The sequence below is a fragment of the Vidua chalybeata genome, chromosome 5, assembly GCF_026979565.1.
Source record: "Vidua chalybeata isolate OUT-0048 chromosome 5, bVidCha1 merged haplotype, whole genome shotgun sequence".
Taxonomy (NCBI): Eukaryota; Metazoa; Chordata; class Aves; order Passeriformes; family Viduidae; genus Vidua; species Vidua chalybeata.
Genome location: NC_071534.1, coordinates 47,347,864 through 47,372,863, shown reverse-complemented (window position 1 = coordinate 47,372,863; position 25,000 = coordinate 47,347,864). Strand labels below are relative to the sequence as shown.

Sequence of the window (25,000 nt, the reverse complement as noted above, 5' to 3'; positions counted from 1 at the left end):
GCAAAGCTAACCCTGCTGTAACAGTTTAAAAAAGAAATTGAACCTAATCTCCTATGTCTCTCTGTTGTGTTTCTAGCAGACACCTGAGGTCTGGAAACACCACAGGGTGATCTGAGGTCACACAGTATCTACTGTGGTGTAGAACTTACTGAATCTGAAAACAACGATTAGGACCCACAGGCAACAAGGTGCTTCAGTCTCCATCTGAATTTAACTATATTTGTTCTTATTTGTGTGGTAGCTGTGTTGCAGAGGAATGTGGGGTCATTTAGAAATTACTTTTATCACTGAAAAACATTTGAACAGTGTCTTCTGAAAGAGGAGAAAAGCAATTCATTCCTTTTTAAGGCAGTACAAGTAATTGTGTGCCTTGAGATTTAAGGTCCTTTCATGAGATTTGTTTTTCACTTAGTATCTTTTCTCAAACATTTGTAAGTGTTGAAGAGAACTTCTGAACTCCATTAAGCTCCAAATTTCAGATATTTTCCTCAGAATTGTAAGTGACTACAATGTCACTTACATTTTTTGATGCAAGTCTTCAGTGGTTTTTAATCATGCTATATTGCCATAATAATTTTCTCCACATGCGCTAACATTATGATCACAATATTCTGTTTCCTTTGTTGCTCCCAAGAAATTGCATTTTGTGCACCGTTATACCTACCCTATTACTTCATTGTTGGTGTTTTTCAGTCGTCCATACTGGGACCAACACTATCTTCACCTGTGACACACAGTGGGATTTGTTGAGTACACCCTCAGCAAGTCTGCCAGTAACACCAAGCTGAGTGGTGGTTAATTTGGTGGAGAGAAGGGATATTATCCAGGGACACCTTGACAGTTTTGAGGAGTGGGCCCACATGAACCTTAGAAGTTCAGTAAAACCAAGCATGAGATCCTGCACCCTGGTCAGAGCAATCCCCAATACAAAACAGACTGGAGGCTAAAGGGTTTGAGAGCAGCCCAGGGGCTATCCCCATAGAGGGACCTGGGGATAGTGGTGGATGAAAAAATGGACGTGAGATGGAAACGTGCACTTGCCACCCAGAAAGCCAATTGTATCCTAGGCTGCATAAAAAAGAAGCATGCTTAACAGGTTAGAGAAGTGATTTGCCTCCCTACCCTGCTCTGTACTCTGCCCTCATGAGGTCCTACTTGGAGGGGTTCCCAGGACAAGGCAGACATGGACCTGTTAGAAATGGGTCACAAAAATTTGTGGGACAAGAGGAGTGGGACACCTCTCCTATGAAGAAAGGTTGAGAGAGTTGGGGTTGTTCAGCCTGGAGAGGAGAAGGCTCCAGGAGACCTTTCAATACTTAAGGAGGTGTATAAGAAAGATGGGGACTTTCTACCAAGGCCTGTAGTGACAGAAAAAGGAGCAACATTTGTAAACGTGAGGAGGGTAGGTTTACATCAGGTAAAAGGAAAAAATATTTTACATGAACATGGTGAGACACTGAAACAGACTGCCCAGAGAAGTTGTGGATGTCCATCCCTGAAAGTTTTCAAAATCAGGTTGGATAGGGCTTTCATCAATTCAATGAAGTATATCCCTGCTTATGGCAGGGATGGTGGAGTAGATGATCTTTAAATGTCCTTTCCATTCCAAATCATTCCATGATTCATTGCTATGCTTTTGCTTCCATGCTTAAGAAGTTCTGACTACAGAACTTTTTTTCCCAAATACATTCAATTCCTTTAAGGGTTCTGTCAAGGTTGCTTTATTGCACTTCAGTGGTTGGAGTGCAGCCTCTGTATAAACAGAGAGGATAACAAGAAATAGCCATTAAAAATTCACTACATATTAAAATATTAGTTCCTCTGGTATTGTAATTTTTTAGTATTGAGGACTGCATTTTTGCAAGGACAGCTCAAAGATTAATTTGATGACTAATCTGTGGAAGGGTTAATATCGTAAAGGACTAATCATGAATAAATTTTTTCATTTTTTTCAACTATTCTTTCTTACAGATTAACAGTAAATCAAGACTAAAAATCAAGCAATTCAGATGTCCACATAGAAATAAATTTCATAGGCTGCTCTGCCAGAAGCTTAAGGAACCTTTCTAAATTTTAGAAAACACTGCCATATAAGCATCTCTTTCTGAAGTGTAAATACAAGGAATAACACATTGGCTTGTGAAACCAACATTTCTCTCAACTCTAAGAGGTTTTTTTTTTTCAAAATCAAAGGTTGAAAGGCAAAGTTCAAGCATATTAGTTAGAGATGTAAAGGATCCTACATTTATAGTATTTTATATATGTTCTGAGGAAGCAACTATACAAGATATGAAAAGCTTTCTTTTTCTTTTTCATAAGCAAAAGAAGATTTGAAGATTTATGTATATACAGACAGAAATATATTTAAATGTGATTATTTGCAAAATTTTGCACTACTATTTTGTTGCACAATAGGAGCATTGTGCTAAGAACAAATTCCCATTTAAAGTACTGAGTATTTAAACATAAATTCTGAATAAATATTTCTGTATTCCATGACTTCTTATGAACAGATATGCTACTCAAATCCTAAAACATGTCATAGCTTAGTGATTCTGGACTTGTGATCAAAACTTTCTGATCTACTATATAGTTGTAATCTGTATTTTAGGAAAGTTTAGCATCATTTCTTGATGAACCAATCGTGTTCAGAACTAGTCAATAGTTTTTTATTAATGACAATGAAGATAGAATTAAGGACATTGTTATTAATTTCACAGATGTCAACAACTTGAGAAAACCCCGGTAGAGGATTAGGAAAAAAGAAACCCTGTTACAAGATGAAAGGTTGTAAAATTGCTGTCTTAGGTTACAGAAAGAGCAACTGGTCAGATGCTAGAGTTATAAATTAGTACAGACAGTGAAGCACTGAACCAGGTTTTCTGGGGAGGTCTAGAGTCCCCATTTTTTTGGGCCTTTCCCAAATCATCCTTGGAGTTAGGCACACATCTGTGAGAACTATGTTAAATCCCTGCTAATTCTTTGGGATAATAAAGAGATGATGGAGACATCTCTTAGCAAGTATAACTATGACACCATTTCCAAATATACTTATCAAAATGCCTGTCTCCTTTGAATAAGTGCTGGCAAAATATACCTCTACCTGAGCTCAGGGTGCCAATGCAAGGTCACAAACAGAAAGCAAGGAGGTGAATGAAGCAGGAGCAAAAAAAAAAAAATATGGCTATGCTAAATTATTTCAAAGAACTTTTTGGTAAAGATATAAACAAATGAACATCCTAATTTCCATGGATTACCTTCTTTACAATTGATGGATCTACAATTATAAAAAAGACTTTTCCTGTAGCCCAGCACTTTCAAAATAGTACTCTCTGTGAGAGATGTTTTTAATATAAAAGAAGGATTCTAATATCTTGCAGATTTGCCTACTCATCTCAATACATTGCTTTTTCTTTGCTCATAGACTGCAGAACATGAAGTTCCTCTTTCTCTGTGTCTGCCTCAAACATTCACACTTCTGCATGCTTTACAGCTTCACATGAAGATTCTTCTCTCACTCCTTGCAATTAACTGGCAAATTACAACTGCATACTGTATCCTTAAAGAAATCAACATTTCTAACATTTAACTGGAATTATTGCCAGGAGACAGGTAACAGTTGCTGTACACTTACAAAGGCCTTATGAAGACTGTAGGCTTTTGGAGAAGAGCTTTGTGATTTCAGAGGAAAAAGAAAGCTAGCAGGACAGGCAGCTGAGGGATAAATATCTAACGGAAGGAATGTGTAAAGTAACTTTCAAATATTTAGGGATGAAGCCAAATTCTCAAAGCCTGCAATAACTCATCTGATACAAAGTGAACTTGTCTTCTGAATTTTTCAGAAGATAAGTCTGATCCTACCTTGGGAAAATGTGTTTAGTACAACAGTTACGAAAATCCTGCTAAAATCTAGACAACAGCAACAAAACAAGTGTTATGTTCAACTTCTAAACATTAGAACGTGTGCTGTTGCTGACAAGAAAACAACCAGATCGTATAACCAAGTACATGATTTCTTAATTAAATTGAGTTGAGCTGGTGTCAACAAGGAGAAAATATACTTGATACTATATTCTCAATTATGAATAGCACATTTTCTACAGAGGATGCACTTCACATTAACTTTAACATAAGGGGATACTGAATAAAGCAAAACAGCAGTGAGAACTCAGGACAAGGAAATATAAATAATTACAACAATTTTCAGATTTTTTTTTAGTAAAATAGTACTCATTCTAAGCTTTGAATAAAAGATTCAATTTTTCTTTGGATAACATATGAAAGCAGACAACGCCTTTTATAACCACCAGCATTGTGTTACTACAGTAATCCTTTTCTTCTGCCAAACAAGAGATTTAACAATTTAAGTCTCTCTGTATATCTTTCATGCACTTCTATAGAAGCAAAAAAAAAAAAAAAAATTAGTTCATTAGTTCAATTCTCATTTGTATATGTGAAAAAGAAAAAAAAGTGCAGGAAGTTCACTGATTAATTCTGAAAGCCGCCAAGAAAAGTCCAGGATTCAACCCCTCTAGGATTCCCAGTGAACAAACTCCACAGTTCAGATCTGGGTCATCTAAACATTGTTGCCCATATCCACCAAAAACCTTTAATGTTCTGCTAAAATAATTTAAGAAAAGGTGTTGTGGGACATCATGACAGAGAGATTTAGGCAGTTAAATCAATGTAATGACTGGTAGGGAAAATACTTTGCTTTTGGCTTTGTATTGAAGTGGTGGTAGGTGTTGAGAGAGAGAAGGTGCCTAGGTCAATGTGCTTACTGTGAGCTTTGTAGCCAAGAATATGATTTGCAACAAGTCATGTAATTCTTTTAAGCTCTTTTGGTGTCTTTTTATTCCACTCAGGGGTTGCAATAATCAGTCTAAAATCATGAAATGATAATCTTTTTGCTGGGTTGCAGCTGGAAGTATTTTGTATTGCTATGGAGACTTAGGCACCTAGTAACACTAGGGAGTTTTTTACTTTGGTATTCAATGGCACAAAGGGCAATAAATTACATCATGTCTTGAAGTCCCTCCCTAGCTTATTTTCTATGAGACTTTAATTCTGATACTATTGATTCACTAGCTTTCCAAGTGACTTCATATAGAAGTGTATAAAACTTAGATGAAGAAAGTTTTCCCAGGGGAATCTTTGGGACTGAAAAATTTCTAACCCATATGTGTCATGGCAACCTACATTGATTTTCTTTAAGTTTATGTTTGTCCATTAAACAAATAAAGATTCTTAAGAGTTAAAAAAATATGAACTAAATAATTAGGTAGCTCTCAAGCAACTTTAACTATTTCCCAAACCAACTGATGTTCCATTTGATCCATTCTTCCTCTCAATTCTTAAGCCCACAAACATTACATCTTCAAAACAATTGGCTAGTCTGCAGATATTCCTTCAACTGTACTATCTATTCACTATCACTAATCACAATTACTGTCCTCCAGTAATGAAAAGAAAAAAACGGAATGCTATCTTTGTGTAACGCAATGTCTTTTATAGAACTTCACATTTCCAGTGTAACTTTCCAGTGTAACAGGGGCCCTCAATTCTTTTATGTAGTGGGCATCCTACACTACAAGTGCAATTTTTATTCAGCTACACAAAGTGATCCAGTAAACACTGGGAGAAGATCCACAGCTACAGAATTCTTCAAACTGCGGAAGTTTGAAAATATTTGTGTCCGAACCAAAAAGGTGAGCTACTAAGGTCAAATAATTCTGTGGCCAATCTGATTATTTGTGTATGTTTTTATATTTTCATATGTTAAAAAGGTTTAAAATATTTATTTTTATCTGAAGCATTTTTGCTTTCTGAAGACTTCTTTGCATTAAGTATTTTTCAAATTTGACCTGTTGAAGTATCTTATGTACAACTTCTATTGCTGTCTGTTTCCTAATAGAGGTGAACTACTATATCCTTCAGGAAGACCTATCTTGCCAATATAGCTATAGATCTGTAGGATATCCCATGGTAGTTTTGGAAGAAAAGCTTTCTTTTCCATTCCACTATTTCAGATTTAGAAATTTTATATTTATGCTTTGCTAGACAAATGGGGACAAATCCTCAAATCCTAAAATATTTTCATGTTATCTAATTCTTACGCTATCTTTCTACAATTTTATGCTATTATAAAGAGTTTCTTATTTTTTTTAAGTAGAAGGGAACTGTTTATTGATGTGAGTATGTACAGCCACATAGGGAGATACTAATCCAAATATTGAGAAAAGGAAGAAAGTATTAGACAAGTAATTAAATACAAATTCAGTAATGCTACAACTGTCACAGAATCCATTATTATTTCTCCTTGAAGAACACTTTCCCCATGTATTTAACACATATACTGAAATGATGAAGAAGTGGCATTATTTCTAGATAAAATAATGCCTATATGCAAATCTCTGACTTCAAACAAGAAAGAGAGGAAGGTCCTATTGTCACATACCCTTCACATGAAGCTGAGGGTGTGCTACCGCATTTCACTAAGGAGAGAGTGAAGCTACAATACCGTGGTGGAAGAAGATCAGAAATATAATTCTAATCCTATAGAAGCACTGCTCTTCAGTGGGGGTGTTTATGGATGTGCTTTATCAACCTGCCAATTTCAAATGACACCCTTACACCCTGGGCCCTCCAAGAACCATTTTGAGAAAAAAATTGGAAGTAACATCCTTTTATTTTCTGAAATGCAACACTGAAGCACTAAATATACCTTTGAAAATTTTCATTTTATCCATCACCAAGGGTTTCAAGTCTACCATGGTGGCGTTGGGAGTTGCATTGACTTGGCAATGGAAAGCAGAGGCAACAAACAGTCCTGGCTGGCAGGCACTGCTACAGATGCTGACAGGAGATAAAAGTTTACAGGAAAAGTTAATTAGGCCACTAAAGTTTGCCTTTAGCTCATTGCTAGAGGAGATGGCATAAGATGGAATTAATGATCAATGGTCACAAAGTGCCTCTGGCACATCAAGCAAAGTAGGAGCAAGAATGAATGAGTTTGTGTAAGTCAACTATTGCTTTTACAAACTCTAAACTAGACTTTCCTATTTATAATATCTGTTGATAAAATTTTAGCAGTCAGTGTAGAAGCAGTTAGTGCTCTTCATGCCCTCCCTTCAATGACACTAGAATAAAAGGGAGGTAAAGAAAAATAATAATCACAAACCCCACAATTACTGAGCGTATAAAACTGGTCTTGCAAGCACAACTTTTCTTCTTTTAATAAATTAAAAAAGATGTAAACTCCGTTATTGCTGCATCTAAGATCCATCCCTTCTGTGAGCACCTGATATGACTTCACTAGTATCTGTAAAACAAAAGCCAAAGCATCTTTCACCTTATGCCGGATTGCTAAAATTGCTACGTTGCTTCTGCTCACTCTCTCAGGAGTTCTGTTTTAAAGAAAACACACTCTAGACTCACTGGATAATTCAGGTTAAGGGCTCTAGAATATCTCTAGGTGAACCCACTGCCTAAAGAAGGCACAGCTAGAAGGTCACAGCAGATTGCTTGGAATTTTATCTGGTCAGGTTTGGAAAACCTTAGAGGATATGGACTATACAACTTGCTTGTCAACAGCCCCATCCACTGCCTAACTGTCCTCATGAGGAAAGAGGATATATATCCATATTTCTTTATGTCCAGTCCGAAACATTCATTTTAACTTATGACCTCTCTCTCATTCTACCACCAAAGTAAAGAGCCTTCCTGTTTATCTTCCTGTAGGTACTGAGAGTCAGGTCCCCTCAAAGCCCCCTCTTTCCAGACTGATCTAGTTCAGCTCTCTCTGGCTCTCCCCAGAGGGCAACAGCTTCTTTTTCTGACCATGTGGATAGACTTTTGCTGAACTCACCCCAGTTTACTGCCGTAATTCTTAAATTTGAGGTGCCAAAACTGGACTCAGATGGGGATTTTCCTTCCTCGGTGCAAGGCATGGCATTTCATAAAGTTCCCTTGGCCGAGTCCTTCAGCCCATACAGGTCCTCCGAATGGTCATCTTACCCTTATGCATATTGACTGTTCCCCTAATTTGATATCTTCTGCAAACATAATGAGAAAGAGATCCATCCTGCAGGACATCAAATAAGATCTAAACCAGGACAGATCCCAGCATATTCTTACATTCCAGGAGAAATCAGAGAATATCCAGGTATTGCAAATGCAAGACCAGAGTGGAAGTCAAGAACAATTAATAACTGGATGTGAAGATCTAGCATGAAAATAGCAGAGAAAAGCTGCTCTGTATACGAGTGCCTATGTAGGTCTAATATGAGAGGGGAATGGGACAGCAGGAAGATACTCATTATTACCTGAAAATCTGAACTAAGAGAAAACATAGTGGTATTTTAAAGAGAGGAATATGCTACAAACTATATAGGGTGTCTGGAAAGGAAGTACTAAGAGGGCTGTTTAATGAAGAAAAATGAAAAAGAAAAAAAAAAGAAAAAAGAAAGGGTGATTTTATCTATAACTTTTGGGGTTTAGGGGAATATAGATAGCAGAAAATATTAAGATATTACACTTATATTAGCAGGAAAAATAAAACCCAAGCCTTTTTAAAAAACACTTATAAACTTATTGGTTAACAGGGCATATCCAATTGGTCCTGACAAAACTGAGAAAATATTTCTTACTTGTATTTGCATAGCTAAAACTGTTCTGGATTTCAACATTAGTGATTTTGCTAATGTTATAAACTAGTAAGAGTGTAAAAAGTTTCAAAGAGCTAATAAAAAGATTTCATATCTCAGAGAGCTCCTTGTCTTATTTAGAAAAAAATTAAAAAAAAAAAAAAAGGGAAAACGAATATTAAAATATTTTGAAATTGAGAAATGGGACTGTAAGAAGTTACAAGAAATATCAGACGGACATTAGGAATGATTCAGAGTGACTGAAAGCAGAATGAGAAATGAGGGAAAGCCAAAGACTAAAGACAAAGAGTTTCATCGGATGAACTCTAGATCTCATTTAAGTCAATGGCAAAATTCCTCTTGACTTCATTAGGGCCATGATTTCACTTCTGAAGTTTATTCACAGAAGATGTAAGTAAAATATGTAATACATCTGACAGAACACTTGGGGAGAAGGGGAAATAAATGTGAAACACATATTTTTCTATGAATGAGGTGGAATAGCAAATGTAAGACCAGTTATTTTACTTGCTCTATGAGCCTTTTAAGAATAATGCTGCAGTAAACAAGGAGAGCAGATGGGCATATTTAAATTCATAAATTCCTGTGAGAAACTTCCAAAAATCCATCTCATACTAAAAGTAGGCACAAAGATTTGTCAGTAATAAAAGTAATTCGATGAAGAACAAAAGATTGTATCACAACATAGAGGTAGGTTAACAGCAAATCTCCAAGATCCTACATTTGATTTCTATTTTGAATAGAATTATGAATAGCCCTGAAGATATAAACAGAGATAACAACACGATATATATATATAGATTAGGTATATGTGAAATTAAATGTGAAAAAACCCAAAGCTGACAATTCATGGCAAAATCAATTTACTGCTGACAAATAAAAGAAAGAAAATAAACTATCAATATACATCCATCTACTATAACCACTTGGGAAATATATTATGAATCTTTCAATGGTGCTTCTCCTTGAGGAGTCAAAACCCAGTATGTTACACTAACTAGGAGAGAATAATGACAATGACAATTATATTAAAAAGGTTTATGTATTTGTAAGTAGGCCCTCACTTCAACTTCTATAATCAATGTACCTGACTACCCTTTAGCTATTACTCACTCATCCCAAAAACCATATAGAAGAATCCAGGAAAGATCAACAGAAGCGACCTATGGCATGGGAACATACCTGTGGGAGGAAACTTTGAATCAATTTAATTTAGCTGCCTCTGAAGTCAACATAAGAGTAGAAGCTTGGAGATACGCATAGTAGTGAGATACTAAAAATATGGAAACATGGAAGAAAGGACACATTCACCTTTGCCTTAAACTTAAGGGTTTAATATTTATTTAATATGGCAGATTTATAATAATTTTATCCTTATAGTTATCACACTACTAATTTATTATAAAAATAAAAAGGCATAATGCAACTGCAAAAGATAAGTTTCTAAAATCCTTAGTATATTACACAGTTAATTAGCTCTGATTTTCAAAATTATTATATATTTAAATCCTATTAAAAATATTAAGTATTCAGTAATTCCAAGATGCCATCTATCATTAATCTAAAGGAAAAAATGTTTTAACACATATTGACCTTCACACTGCAGAAGCCAGCTAGCCATTAATTCATGGACACTAGGAGCAAGCCTCTCGTTTTTCCTTTCTATAGCATATGCACATATATCAAAATACATTTGATCCTGAAGAGGCTGGAGTTGGTGCTTGGTGCTTCCTGCAGTATCAGGTTGGGCCAGCCTAAGCACATATAATTATCAACTAGTTCTCTTCAAATTAGGGACAGTTACAACATAGAGCTTCTTTTTGAAGGAAAGTTTGAAAATGGCCATTGGTGGCATACCAAAACTAAAAGGAAAATATGCAAAACAAGTTTCTGAAGAATTTCAAATTTATAGGAAGGAGTCTGAGTGGAAAAAAATGTTGAAAATAATTTTAAAAAATCCCCAACAATCAAACATGTTCTTCTCTTCCTTTTAGCTTACTACAACGAAATGAGCATTGTATAGAAAAATTTCTAGAGTATAAATTGACAGATTTAATTTGACAATGTTATTTTCCTTTAACAAAATAAAATATTTCATTGATTAAAAATGGACAGTGAAAACATACAGAGGATTTTTTTATATTATGAAACTTATAATTAAATTGAGCAGGTCTTGGTGTTTTGTCTATTGTTTGGAGTTCTCTTTTTATTATTTTTAGACAAGGCAAGAAAAGGCAAAGACTATAAATACGGATACCCCATTTGCACTAATATATTAAATTTTGAACATAGATAAAGACATTTTTCTGAAAAACTGACATATTAAGAATACACTTTCTTTAAATATCAAATGAGGCTTAAAGCTCACCTACAATTAGCCCTTCCTTACAGGATCAAATTTTTTAAGAATCATGTTCTGACTAAGAAGATGACATTAACATAATATTTTCTGATTCTAGAAACTCTTACTAAAATTCCCATCCTTGACATTTGCTTGCTCCCTTTAGTGTCTAAATAAATGTATTTTCTCTGTGATAGAACCACAAGTAGAAACTTGACTAGAAATTAGCTTAGGGCACAGGCCTCTAAAGTCTTTCAACCCGTCAACTGCATCTAGTTCAAATGTCTAAAGTTAACATGCTAAACAAAGAAAAGTATTAGGGAGAAAGAGTACAGAAGTTTTTAAGGCAAAATTTCAAAGCAAAATGACAAAGTACTAGAGATTTCAGTGTGAATATTTTTGGGGTTATTGAAGAACTATAAAAAATAGTAAGCCCAGAAACAACAAAGTTCAAGACAAGAGGCTGTGGATCTGGCATGCTCTGTAGTGACTAATGGTTGGGAAGCTTTAAAAATTGTACCAGTTACACAGAAACTTAGCAGCAGCAATTAAGTACTTCAGTGTTATTTGTGGGTTAGAACTGATAAATATTCTCTGTGCAAAATCTGGAAAGCTATTCAATGATCCTGGAAAAGCTGAGGGAGACATTAGACTGTGCTATATGTAGGATTTGTACGGTTTAATATAAATACATGCGATATAAAATTGTTTTTCTATTTCTGTTGAAAACTTTTACATCAATAAAACTCTTGGGAAATAGAGCTGATCAGATAAATGGTATGGAACGACTCCCTCAAGGGAGCTGACAGCTCCTCCAAGTTAAGCGTCATTTGCAAACTCACTTACTATACCTTCCAGTCCTGCATCCAAGTCATTCATGAGGATGTTGAAGAGCACAGGGCCAAGGATGGAGCCCTGTGGAACCCCACTAGTGACAGGTCACCAGTCTGATGTCATGCATTCACTGCAACCCTTTGTGCCTGACTCATGAGCCAGTTGCTCACCCATCACATAAAGTGTTTATCCAGCTGTGGGATGGACATTTTGTCCAGAAGAATCCTGTGAGAGACAGTACTAAAAACTTCACTGAAGACCAAAAAGATCACATCTACTGGCCTTCCTAGATCAAATAGGTGGGTTATCTTGTCATAGAAGAAATCAGGTTTGACAACCTGACTTTCCAACTCATGAAGCTGTGCTGGCTGTGACCAATGACTGTGTTGTCCTCCTCTTTTTTTTCTCAATACTTCCCAGAATAAGGTCTTCCATGATTTTGCCAGACACTGAATTGAGACCAACAGGCCTGTAGTTTCCAGGGTCACCCTCCTTGCCTTTCTTGGAAACTGGGACAACATTCACCAGTTTCCAGTCAGCTGGGACCTCTCTGGATTCCCAAGACCGCTGGCCTAGCTTAGTCTACTAGAACAAGCCTAGAGAAAGGCCAGCTCTTCAGCTGTGGTTTTTTTTTTTTTTTTTTTTTTTTTTTTGCTGATGTAGTATTTAATAAGTAGAACCAGATGCCAAACACAACACAGACAATTGGGTCAAACTGGCCTGTTAAGGACTTTCTGCACTACCCTTGCTGACATTTCTCATATTAGCTGAATTTTATGCTCACTATGTATTTCTCTATGAGGCCAACTTTCAATTTGATCTCAAAAATAAGAGTACTTAAAAGAATTTTGCAATGATAGCTGTTACAAATTAGAAAATAAATGGATATGGACAATTCAACTATATTTGTAAAACATGGCATACATGAAAAAGCCCCGAATTTTTCAAGATTTATGATACAGATAAAAGGAAACAGGGTTAGAAGGAACTTCAAGAGATCATAAAGTCTCTTAATTTACTTTCCCTACCCCAAAGTAGGATCATTTATGGTTAAATCACTTTTGACCACTTTAATTTATTCTTAGAAGCTTCCAGTATCAGTGGTTCCAAAGACTTTCTGTGCTGGTACATATATCAGCACTTTATTATCCTAAATTAAAAAAGGTGGGGATTTTTTTCTGATGTCTATCCTAACTGTTCTTGCCAAAATACCAATCAATTATTTCTTGTCCCATTCCTAATGGACAAGTTCTTTCCCATCTCTGCACCATGTTCTAAAGGCTGTCATAATTTCCTTTCCTCTCTTCTCAAAAAAACGTGTATTTTTAGTCTTTCCTCTGTCTTCAGAAAAGACCAATCAGAAGAACTGTGTGGAAGACAGAGCTTACAACATTCCTGTTAAGTATGCTTTCAACAACAACATACCTTTGTCAGCACATATTTGTCACCAGCTTCTAGTATTAAGGAAGACTGTGCATCCAGTCATTCTGACTTTTTCCAGAACATTTCACCAAACTGTTAACATCTGAAAATTCATATTCAGATGAATAGGAACATCATAGGAACATAGGAATATCATGCCTCTCATTTTTATACTACTGCAGATTTGCCATTTAGATGTGAAGAGCAACATGTCAGCTGAATATGCTATATATGTATCCTTTCTGCAAGAAAACACAAATATAGTCTTCCTGCAGACTGAGCTGATTAGGAAATATCTGAGATATCACAAAGCCTAGATTAACATATCCTGCCTCCTACCCACATACTTTGGCCTGTACTTAATACAGACTTCAGTTTCACAGGGCAGTGTATTCCTGCTGAATGAAATATATACAGTCCAATACAATTGTCATTAATACATCTATATATATATCCAGCTACAAAATAAAAAAATATATGGTTTAAACTGTACTTCCAGTAGCTCCAGATAGATAAAAATGCATTATTATTTCTTTCATAATGCTATGAATTAAAGGGCATGATAGTTACAGAAAACTACTTGATGGCTGCTCATCTCATGGCATGTCACTGTCACCAGGCATGGTTTGCCTTTGCACTTTATGTTCCTATAGCCCAGTCAATGGCAACTAGCTTTGTGTCAAACCTTTCTCTAATGAAGTGATGCTCTTCTACAGGGCGACAGATGTGTAATTAATATACACCTTCTATTCAAACTGCATTTGGAAGTCCTTCTCAAAACCCAATTACTACCTACCTCAAAACTCAATTACTACCTAGAGACTGTAAGAGTTTGGGGCAGGGATTTGACAAACCTTTTTGTTTTGCCTTTGTACAGCACTTCCCACAACAGGGCCCCCAATCTATCCATAATAGTGTATATTAAAATAAACCATAACAGTTTAGCTCAATATAGCTGAAATAAGCTTTTTCCCCACAGGAACAGAGACAAAGAAGAAACACATTATATACAAGTACATTTGGAATTCTTAAAAAAACCTGTTAATACCTACCTATCATAACTGAGTCTTTTTATGGAATGGCTTGTAGACATATGAGGAAAATGGACAGTCTGCTCTATCAGAAACAGTCTGTTTGGTCTACAAAATAAAGATTCAAAGCTCACAGTGTGCTCTCTTGAATACATTTGCGAAACATGAGGAAGAATAAAAAAGAGTCTGTAAACTAAAACACATATCAGTGAAACTAAATTGGAATATATTTAGTCTGGAAATTGGAATATGGCTTATAATCATCAAAGGAATGAAGTTTCACAATGTCTTTCAAATTTGAGATGGACTATGATGGTTTTAGGAGAAGAATTGTAATAAATGGTTGCCCATAACATGACTTTTATCTCCTGTGTTCTTAGAATAAGAGGAGATAAAAGCTCAGAGGTCATTTTTTTCAGCTACGATGTCTGATAATGCCAAATTTGCAAGGAATGAAGGGAAGGAGGAAAAACATGAAGAGAAATAAAAATCAATTTTGGGGGAAGTCCCTTATTTCCCAGACTACTACTATCATAGCACAATACTGCATCAAATAAGCATATCCCCTTATCCATCTCAATCAGAAGCTTATTAAGGTCTTCAAAAAGCATCAGCGGAGCAGTCACAATCATACGAAGATTCTACAACATCATTAAATCCTTAGCAATGGATACAGTGGAACAATGAACTTGGTAAAATCTTGGTATAGGAGGGAGACTACTGGATACATTTAGCCAAATTTAAGAGAAAACCCCCAGAATACTTACAGTTTTAACCCTAACAGAAATTACATCAGGGTTGTACCACACATATGCATTCCCAGCACTGACCTAAATCAAAGGCTTTTGTTAGATGCAACTGCACTTCACCAGAAGATTGGGAACTTTGCTTTTGCATATGGACTTTACCAGGTATAATCATGTCCTTAGCCATCTTGAGATTTAGTAACTTTACCGTGAACTACACATGGGGTTTCACATGAGATGAAGTCTTTCTATAAAGCCCTAAAAAAACCCAACCCTGAATTGGAATTTTTAGTCTTTTAAAATGTGTAAAGTCCCTAGTTTTCTATTAATTCTGAAGATTAAACAATAGTCAAATAATACTTTCTCAGCACAATGTCTTACATTTTTCAAGGAATGCTTGGATTTATGGATCAGAATTTAAACTACTGGTGTAAGTGTTATCAATTTGATATAATGGCATGTTTTTATTTGACATTTTATGTGATAAGTAAGTGTGAAGACACGTTTTGGACACATTTATTTAGGAAATAGTATTTAGAGATTCCACTTTCAAAAATTTTGGCTTATAATATTGCAGTTACTTAAAAAACAAATGCAATCATCAATAGTGGATAAAATTTGTTACTGTCTGTGCAGTTTTAGAAATACACTTTAACAGCAGTGTCATCTGAGTTTTTGCATTGTGCAAAGACAGAACTCTCTTATGAACTAATTTTAAGAGTTACATAACCACATTGCAGAGAAATTTAGTTGTGCAATGTCAAACAAATTTTTGACATCTGCAACAACACTTAGGATGCTGCCTTTTCCTATACAGACCTTTTATGTGAAAAGCAGAAGCATCTTGTCCATAGACTGAGAATTTATGATACCAGTACCACAAAGTTTTCAACAAGACAGCTTCCAAAAAGATTCTGTGAAATCCCACAGGAGCCTACCAACTTCTACAAGTCATGCTATGGGGATCTGACTCTTTTCAGCTGAAGGCACTGTATATCTCTGGAGTGATCTTTTGGTTAAGAGCATTGGGAAGTGCAACAACAGGGGCTGGAATAATATAAAAAAGAAACAGCAATTTCTGATCAAAAGTAAAACATAACATTTAGGAATCTAGAGATGAAATGATAAAGAACTGGACCATCAGGGCTGGAAAATAAGTAAATTGATGAACAGAAGCAAACATAGAGGACAAATGGACTCAAAAGTAATGTAAAATAAAATTTAAAAAAGGAGAATATAAATATTTAGGAAAACATTCAAGTGAAAAGTTGTTTCAATGGGAATGGTGAAAAATATTATTAAACAAAACTTCATTGCTTATTTTTCCATTAGTGTCCACAGATAAATGGCTCTGTACAAAAGCCAAAATTATTTCACTGCATATTCTCACAACAGAACTTCTTTCAGTGGGAATATGCTCAGACAAAAGCTACAACCTTTAAGGACCCATTTCCTAGCTGTTCCTTTTTTAATATAAAAGTAAAAGTCAATTGTTGTCACAAAGTCTCTTTGCCCATTATCATCCTTATGTTAGATTTATGAATAAAAATGTGTGAAATTAAATTATACAGGCATTAAAATATCATGTGATTAGGTGAAACGTTTTTGATGAACAAGGGTACCCAGAAATACTGCAATTGCTACCGCATTCATCTGCTCAATTACATGCTTCTCACCTATTTAATAATGCTTGTTACATCCCTGTTAATTGATGTGTTTCGCAAGTTTATTTTCTTATACACTATGTCAAGTCTTATACAATGAACAAGAGACTTGGATCATAGCAGTCCCCTAGAACAGAACAAGCCTCCAAGGTAAATGCAAAGAGATCATGAAATGGGACAATGAAACGATAACCAAAAAAAAAAAAAAAAAAAAAAGGAAAGACAGGGGATTGGAACATTATAACATTATGAAGTTAAAGAAACAAGGGAATGAAAGGGATTAAAACTGGAATGATAGGTAACCTACTGTAAGTGGTGTGAAAGCTTAACAGTGGGGGACTGGAATAATCAGATATGGGAACGACCTGACAATGGAATGCTTTCAAACTGAAGCACCTCAAAAGTAAATGATCTTAGAGCAGAATAATCATATTTGCCTCTGGGAATAAAATTTAAAGATAAAAAAGTTTGAAAAAAAATAACAAGTTTGATGATTATGCAGATAGAACTGCAGAGAGAAATGATCCAGTCAGGGCAAGAGTGAGAAAAGGTAAAGAAGTAGGGTTGGGAACGACAGGAGAATAAAAAGAAAAGGTGACTGAAACCATAGATGCTTGGAACTCACTTTTTCCACACAAAATCGAAGACGAAGGACTACACTGCATAAGATTTTTTTTTTTCCTTTTTTTTTTTCCCCAACTGACTATTACTCTTGCTCATTTGGACAAAAGTTATCCTTTCTCATAACAACCTACCATAACATTTTCTAGAAACAGCTTTAAAGATCATGGAATATATGTGTGCCTTGACATTTGGCTTCAAACAATTCCTGTCTTAGGGAGTACAGCACTACAAAACTGAACATAAAGACTCATAGGAGATGATGTATGAACTCACTTTTTGAGAAGCAACTCTAAAACCTTATTTCTTGTTTTCACTTTTCTAAAAAAGCTATCAACAAATAAAATTCTAAAAATCAGGATGGCATTAACTCCAGGATTCTGGATCTCCTGTTAGGAACTAGATTATATACGTAAGTCAGTTGAGAATGAGTTTAGCTGCATTGTCAGTCTACACTCTCACAGAGTGAGAAGGGAGACAACCATGATGACAAGCCCCTTCCTAAAAATCTCACCAGAGGGATATCTGTTTACCCTATCACCTTTTCTCACTCCTTCCATTCCTTATTTAATGAGCTGCAGTGAGTTTTAATAGAATCACCCCATTGTTTCCTACGGTAAGACTACATTTTCTCAGTCTGCCATTTTCCTTGTTTTCTCATGACCAATTTCTTTCAGTTTCCTCAACTGCTGTGAAGAATTTTGCAGATTAAAATTGTATCTTTCCCCCCACCCAGGATTATACAATGAAGTAAAGTGGCATTTTGCATGATGCATTTGCCATGACCATGGGGGCCAAGTGATGTGCTAAATATTCGGGTGATAAAACCCCCGGATCTGTACCAGCTGCAATAATCACTGAAATGTAATCAGTCTAGTACAAATGCAGAGACAAACACCAGAAAAATAGTTGAACTTGATTTCCATCCCTTATTTGCCATCCCCAAGAGTGAGAACTCTTGAATGTATAATAGAGACAGGAAAAGTAATAGCACAAAGCTGATTTCATTATGATCCTGATGTTCATTTAAAAATCTAAATTTATTACTTCTGAAAGAACTGACCTTTAAATCCCACCAAAGCTCTTCAGCAGTATGCTGTCCATTACATACAGGTTAAAAAGAAGTTGTGTTTTCAGCAATGAACTGTCATTATTGTACCTAAGCATCACCTCACGTCTCATCCAATACTGTTGTTCCTACAGGAATACTAAACCCTTTTTTCCAATGTTTCCCGCAACCCAGCTTTAACTGCACTTGTTTGGATTTGTTTTCTTTAGTTTAGAATTCTGCATTTATACTCCAAAGGTGTGTACTGTGGAACTTATTGTTACATCCATGTACAATTGTTATGCAAGACTAGCAGCACCTAGTTTTACATAAATAATGAATCTTTGCGCATAAAATATCTTCAGTTCTGTTTGTTGCTTTAAAACCTGTTGCTTAGCAGCTTTAACTCACAATAAGTTCAGAGAAGTAGTCCATGTTGAAATAATGAAAGAAGAAACAGTCTTAATCATTGACTTAAAATACAATTGCCTGATATTGATTGTTGACAACTGATCTTAGAAGAAATTTAAATTTTGAACAGAACATATATGCCCACAATAAGCAACACATTTTATCAGTGAAGATTTATGTCAAGGAAGCACTCAGCGCCTACACACCAGGAATCAGATTTGAAGGCCAGTCAAAGACAGAATTTGGATTTAATACTGCTGAAATACAGAAAGAAAACCTAGGACTTAAGATTTCACTACTCTTATGCTGCATCCTGGACTATGGAATTGCCACCTTCCATCAGATAGAGAAAGGAAACTGGGAGGGACACAGAATATAATTTCAGATGCTTTATTTAATAATTAATATAAGTTACCCCAGCTACCAGGCCGTGGTTATACTGATTACCTACAACTTACTGCAGTATTTTTAAGTATTCAAAAAGCATAAAAAATGGAGCAGATTATATTTCATTACCTGAGGCCAATATTTTGGCGGTGCCCTAAATACACTGGCTGGGACTCACTGCACTTAACAAGCATTGAAATGTGATACAGTTACTTGAAGTTATGGACCTCCTATCTTTCTCTAGTCAATGAACAGAGACTATTTTCTAAGTAAGTTGATTTGCTTGCCTATGTTAAGATACCTGGTCACAGATGGGTAAATTAATGACTCTAACTACTCTTATTACTGTGCCTCTTCAAAACCAGATGTGAAGTACTCAGTTCGTATCCAAGACCTGAAACAATTTCCCCGTTTTCTGACACTCAGTAGCTCAGGCACTACAGTAACAGAAATCAACGTCTCTGATAATGTTCCAATGCTCAACCACAGACACACTGACTTCTGCACATACACACAAAATATGCTAAAAACATTAATATGATCATCCCATAATAAGAGAGTTTTGCTATCATTTGGTTTTATCATATCTGATAAAATGACAGTCAGTACAATTTTAACAACCAAATGCCCAACTAAGATGCTTGACTTTGTGACTGGGGCTCTTTTTGCATTTTCTGCTGAAATACCAAACAAATGCCTCTCTCTGGAAGCTTGTCTAGAATCCAAACTCTGCATCTTCCCAGTTGAATGCCTCGATCTCTAAATTGTGCACAACCTCTTGCCTCTTTCCCTAATACCTTGCTCCGTTGTTCCTGCACGTGTGCACCTACAAGATGGCAGGCAGCATTGCTCAGCATATACCTGCTGTTGTGGCTACTGAATTTTCCTGGGAATCAGGAGATGGATGGTTAATCTACTTGGAGATTATTAGAGCCTCCAAATTTATAGGTGAGTGCAGTAATTATCACACCTCAAGAACCCTTCTCTAGGGGAGAAACACCCACACTTCCTAGGTGAACATTCTCAGGAGACTAAAAGTAAGTAGGTGCTTGTGCTGGAAAAATACTTTTTTTTATACTAGTTTATTACCTATTTTTCAGTTTAAAAAAAGAAAAAAGAGATTATATTATCTGTGTGGGCAATGCAAAATTTAAATTGTGTCTTCATTGTTTGCCATATTCCTCACTTGTTTTACTTCTGTTTTACTTTACCTATACTGTTTTCTCATTTTCTTAGGTAATGCTCTTTAAGAAAAATGAGGGTCCCTGACCAATGCAGCCATGGAGGCAAGGAAGAGGTCTCTTATCTTCCTTGATCCTCTGCCTCTCATGCAAGCCTCTCTCTACCCTGGCCTTTCCTTGCAGATTGCATTCATTCCCTTTTTCCCCCGACAAAAAAAAAAAAAAAAAAAAAAAGGAAAAAATATCACAAGCGAGCTTGCATCTTATGTCTGATGGCTCTTGGTCTCACAGAAGCCCAAAATTCTTGCACTCAGTTTGCTGCAAGGGATGAATGTGCATAGATCCTTTCTCCAGCGGTGTCTCAGGGCATTTACATTCTGTTGCTTCAGTCTATCAAGAACTGAGCAACATGTCCTCGCAAGTTTCAAAGGAGTCAACATAGCAAATCCCAAAAATGCCTATTTTGACAAATGACGTATCATAAAAATGAGAGAGGAAGGCTGAATCTTGAGTTAGGGTGTAACTTAAAGTATTTGCCTTTGTTATAGGCAAGAATTACTTCAATGTGCACTATTTTAGCTATAAACACAGCTATAAACACAGCCATATCTACATAATCATATGCACTGATATCACAGTTTATCCAGCAGAATGGCAGACAGAACACAGGATATGTAAACAGATCTGCCTAACGCTTACAAAACAACTTTAATAGCAAGTGTCATTCTTTTCTGTAAAGTAGCTGTTTTTAACACACATGATCTAACTCTTGTTTGCTCTTTAAAGTTTTATTGTCTTGGCATTTTATACAGGAAGAGAGCATTAGCATACTCAGGAGAACTGCTAAAAGTAAAAGGCCTCAAGCTACCCACTGCATGGTTGATAGCATAAAGCATGGGATATAAAAACTTTTGTCTGATTGCTCACTTTACTTGTTTTAGAGTAGTGTTACTCTCAAGAGCATATATTCATGTTCTTTCTACTTCAAGTTTTATTACTTCTTTTGTATTATTTAATACATCTAAAGACACTTCCAAAAGACAAATTTTTCCATTTTGAAAAAGTAATGGTTTGGAACCTGGTAAAATACATGAATGTTCACAGTGTATTATTTTCAAAGGCAAGTAGAATAAATGTGCAATAAAACAATTAAATACATGAAAATAAACATTTCTATGTGATCACCAATATATTAACATGCCAAACAAAAGAAGAAAAAAATCAATAAAATATTTTTCCTAAAAAAAGGTCAGATCAAAATGGATTCTTAACATATCAGAGCATAAGTAAAAAAGGGACTCTGGTCTCAATTACTTTTACTGTTAAATATCCCACTCTAGCAATTAAAATGAACATTTAAAATGTGAAAGAGAAAATGAAATTAAAAAAGGCAAATAAGATCAGCTTTTTAAAACATAAAAAAAAAGATACCATAATTTTAGATATACTTAAAATAATCTTACAGTAAACTTAAAACGAAGTCTGCTTACATAGCACACTGCTAATTATTATATAAATAATCTGGGAAACAATACCTCCAAGATACATGTTTTACTATTTAGTAAACAAGAAACTGCCATGTTTGACACCACTGATTAAGGCCAGGCATTTCTAAAGCTTCAGACACATTTTTGAAATCCACAATACATCAATTTTTAATACTTCCACTCTCTCAGCTCCATTAAAAAGATGGTAGGGGAAAGAATTTAGAGTAATTAATGATATAGTTAGCTGCTAAATATTAATAGGAATCGTAGTCTTGCATAAAATATAACATATAAACCTTGCCAATACAGACGCACCAGTAATTAAACTTGAATACGTAATTACACTGATTTATATGACAGGCAAAAAGTTACACTTTACTGGCTTCTATGTAAACTGTGGGCAACAGTTAAACTTTGCATTTTATGGTTTATATAAATGGGCAATATCTCTACTACAGTTCATAAATGGTTCAGAGAGTCATAGTTAAAATTACAACTAATTCCAGTGTGAACATTTTGACTATACCTTACAAACAAGGCTCTGAAAATGACCACAGAGATTAGCCTCCCATTATGTTCAGAGCTTGCAAGCAAATTGATGAGGTTTAAAAAAAAAAAGAAAAAAGCAAAAAAAAAGCTTACAGCAACCACTACAAAGTAAATGAAGACTCATCTATTTAAATGTTTTAATATAAATGTTTAGTTTTAAATATATAGCTCCAGATGTTTCACTTGCCACCTTTCAAAGCTCTTTTGAGTTATATTGTGTCTTAGACTAAGGCATTTTTTCTTGAAAGAAACTTACATGTGAGGCTGAGGAGAGCAGCCTGGACTGCTATTTCCATTACTGTCAATGTGATCCAGCGAACCATTGAGATCTTCATGGACTGCCTGCAGTAAGCCACTGGATGCGTTATTTATCAGTCCTGGGTTACTTAGCAATGGTAAACTGCTCTCTGCCAGTGCAGCCTACCAAAATGAAAAGTAAAACCAAAATTATTAGTCCATACATATACATAGCACTCTTACATGCATGAACATTTAGAAATACATACACACAGAACAGCTCATTTTGAGTAATTGTTGAAGTGGTCAGAAGAATTTTGTGCATTTCCAATTTTTTTCACATTCGGTATATAACAGCATTTCTACTTCTGGTTTACTCTTTCTTTTGCTTAGGTTTCATTATTTTCCATTATTAATTATGTTCTGATATTCATGGCACTTTCTAGTTTTACATCATTTTTTGACTTTGAATTACACTTAACCCCTCTGCCCTTCCACACAATGTATGTCTCCTTCATAATGCAGGCAGCTGCTGTACTTTAAAAAAAATGACCAGAACTTAAATCAAAATAAAAAAGTCCTGACATTTGCCTCTTCTGCATAAAAATTATATATTATAATTAAACTTTAAAGTTTTTGCCATGAGCACCATGTTCCCCAACACTATGATGTGAAATCATTTATGACAGCTTGGATAAATATTAATGCATATCCACATGCATTTGCAAAAGCTTCTATCAATCTAACATTTGCAGCAAAACTGAATGTTCCAGATTTTGCCACAGGGTGTCCTTCTTGCTTCTTCACATCAAAAGTAGCACGAATAAGAACTACTACTTGCCGTGCTAGGTAATACAACTTACTTGGATGATAAACCCAGTTATTTAGAATGACCATCAGGTCCACATAAACATACCTGGTAATTCTATAGCAATGTATAAGCAGAAATAAAATACAACACACATAAGAAGATAATCAGTGTGTACAAAAATGAATTATTTACTATTTTTTACCTGCAAGCTTGCATTAAGAGCTGCTCCATAGCCTAAGCTGGTGGGTATGTTTTTCACTAACGTTGGGCTTCTGAAAATAAACGATTTTTCAAAGTTTAAAAACAAGCAGATATCTTGTCTGGTTCATTGGGTTAATGGATTGGTTTGTCAGCTCAGAAGACTAGAGTTTAGGAAGGAAAAATGAGATGAAGTTGGGAGGGAAGGAGCTCAGCCTGTTAGAACATTGATTTATTTGCATCAGAAAAGCAAAACTCTTGTTATAATAAGGCCCATGTGGAAATTTGCTACAAGAGCATAAAGGTTCTTATCTCACTGAAAGAATTTAACAGAAATAGCTTTAAAATTTGTATAACATCTGTCTCTGCTACATTTGCTACATCTCTCTTCCTGTATTTGGTTTTGGTTTTCTGAACTAACACGAGTACACTGTTACTACATTACATATAACTACACAAAGGTGTTGAATAAAAAAGATCTTACTCTTCCCTCATGAGAAAAAACGAGGCTGCAATGATGTATAAATAACTATGTGAACAATACAGTGGATCAATTAATTTCCAGCAAACCAAACATACCATATATGATATCAAATAGCATATAGATTAAATGCTATATGCTAGATAACCATATAATCATATTTTCAATAAAATTAGTGCAGAGTATGACTCCAGAGGTCATGTGGGTCATTGTCTACAAACAGATGCATTACAGAAATAGAATACCTTCCTGCAAAGAAAAACCTCTGGCTCTTGTCTCTGCACCTTTGGTTTTATCTGAATGGCTTTATCAAAACTAATTATATACTCTCAAGGAATAAAAAGCATCCACAGAACCAGTCATACTGACATGGGATTAATTTGAAAGTAGGGCAGTAAGCATGCCAAAGGTCCTCCTGTGAAGGCTTCTCATGAATACTACCCTCATCAAGAAGATATTTTTGAGGTCAGTACTGTAGTGTATGATACCTATATTCCAAACTGACCTTGAACGACTCCCACTTCTGTCAAAGGTTTACAGTAAAAACAAGTGCATATGAAACTCTTAACACATGGGCAACATATGTACACAGGGCTATTTTTAATATATAGTAGGAGAACTTATGGTAGATGGAATTAAAAAGACAAACATATGGTGAAATAGATAGGAAAAAACAAAACCATTATCGCTTTCCTTGCAGCAAACTACGTGGGGAAGTCAGACAGGCAAAGAATGTACAGAAAACAGCATTTACACAAAAATGAAATAACTGTTAGTTCACTGAAGAGAATGCACCAGCATAGCTATTAGCTTGCTATGTATTCTTCACATAAGTGCTTGCTTTGTCTCTCAGGTTGTAGTACACAGAGGACTCACTCAGGTTAC

The 25,000-nt window shown here is 35.4% G+C and overlaps 1 protein-coding gene across 1 annotated transcript in view; it reads right to left on the bottom strand.

Moving 5' to 3' along the window:
* The window catches only part of FOXP2 (forkhead box P2), a 404,617-nt gene that overhangs the window by 5,588 nt on the left and 374,029 nt on the right, over positions 1 to 25,000 (bottom strand). The window contains exons 21-22 of the mRNA XM_053942772.1: positions 23,639 to 23,708; positions 22,645 to 22,808 (exon numbers count right to left, since the gene is read on the bottom strand). Coding sequence (XP_053798747.1) covers positions 22,645 to 22,808; positions 23,639 to 23,708 — 234 coding nt within the window. The remainder of the gene's footprint in view (positions 1 to 22,644; positions 22,809 to 23,638; positions 23,709 to 25,000) is intronic.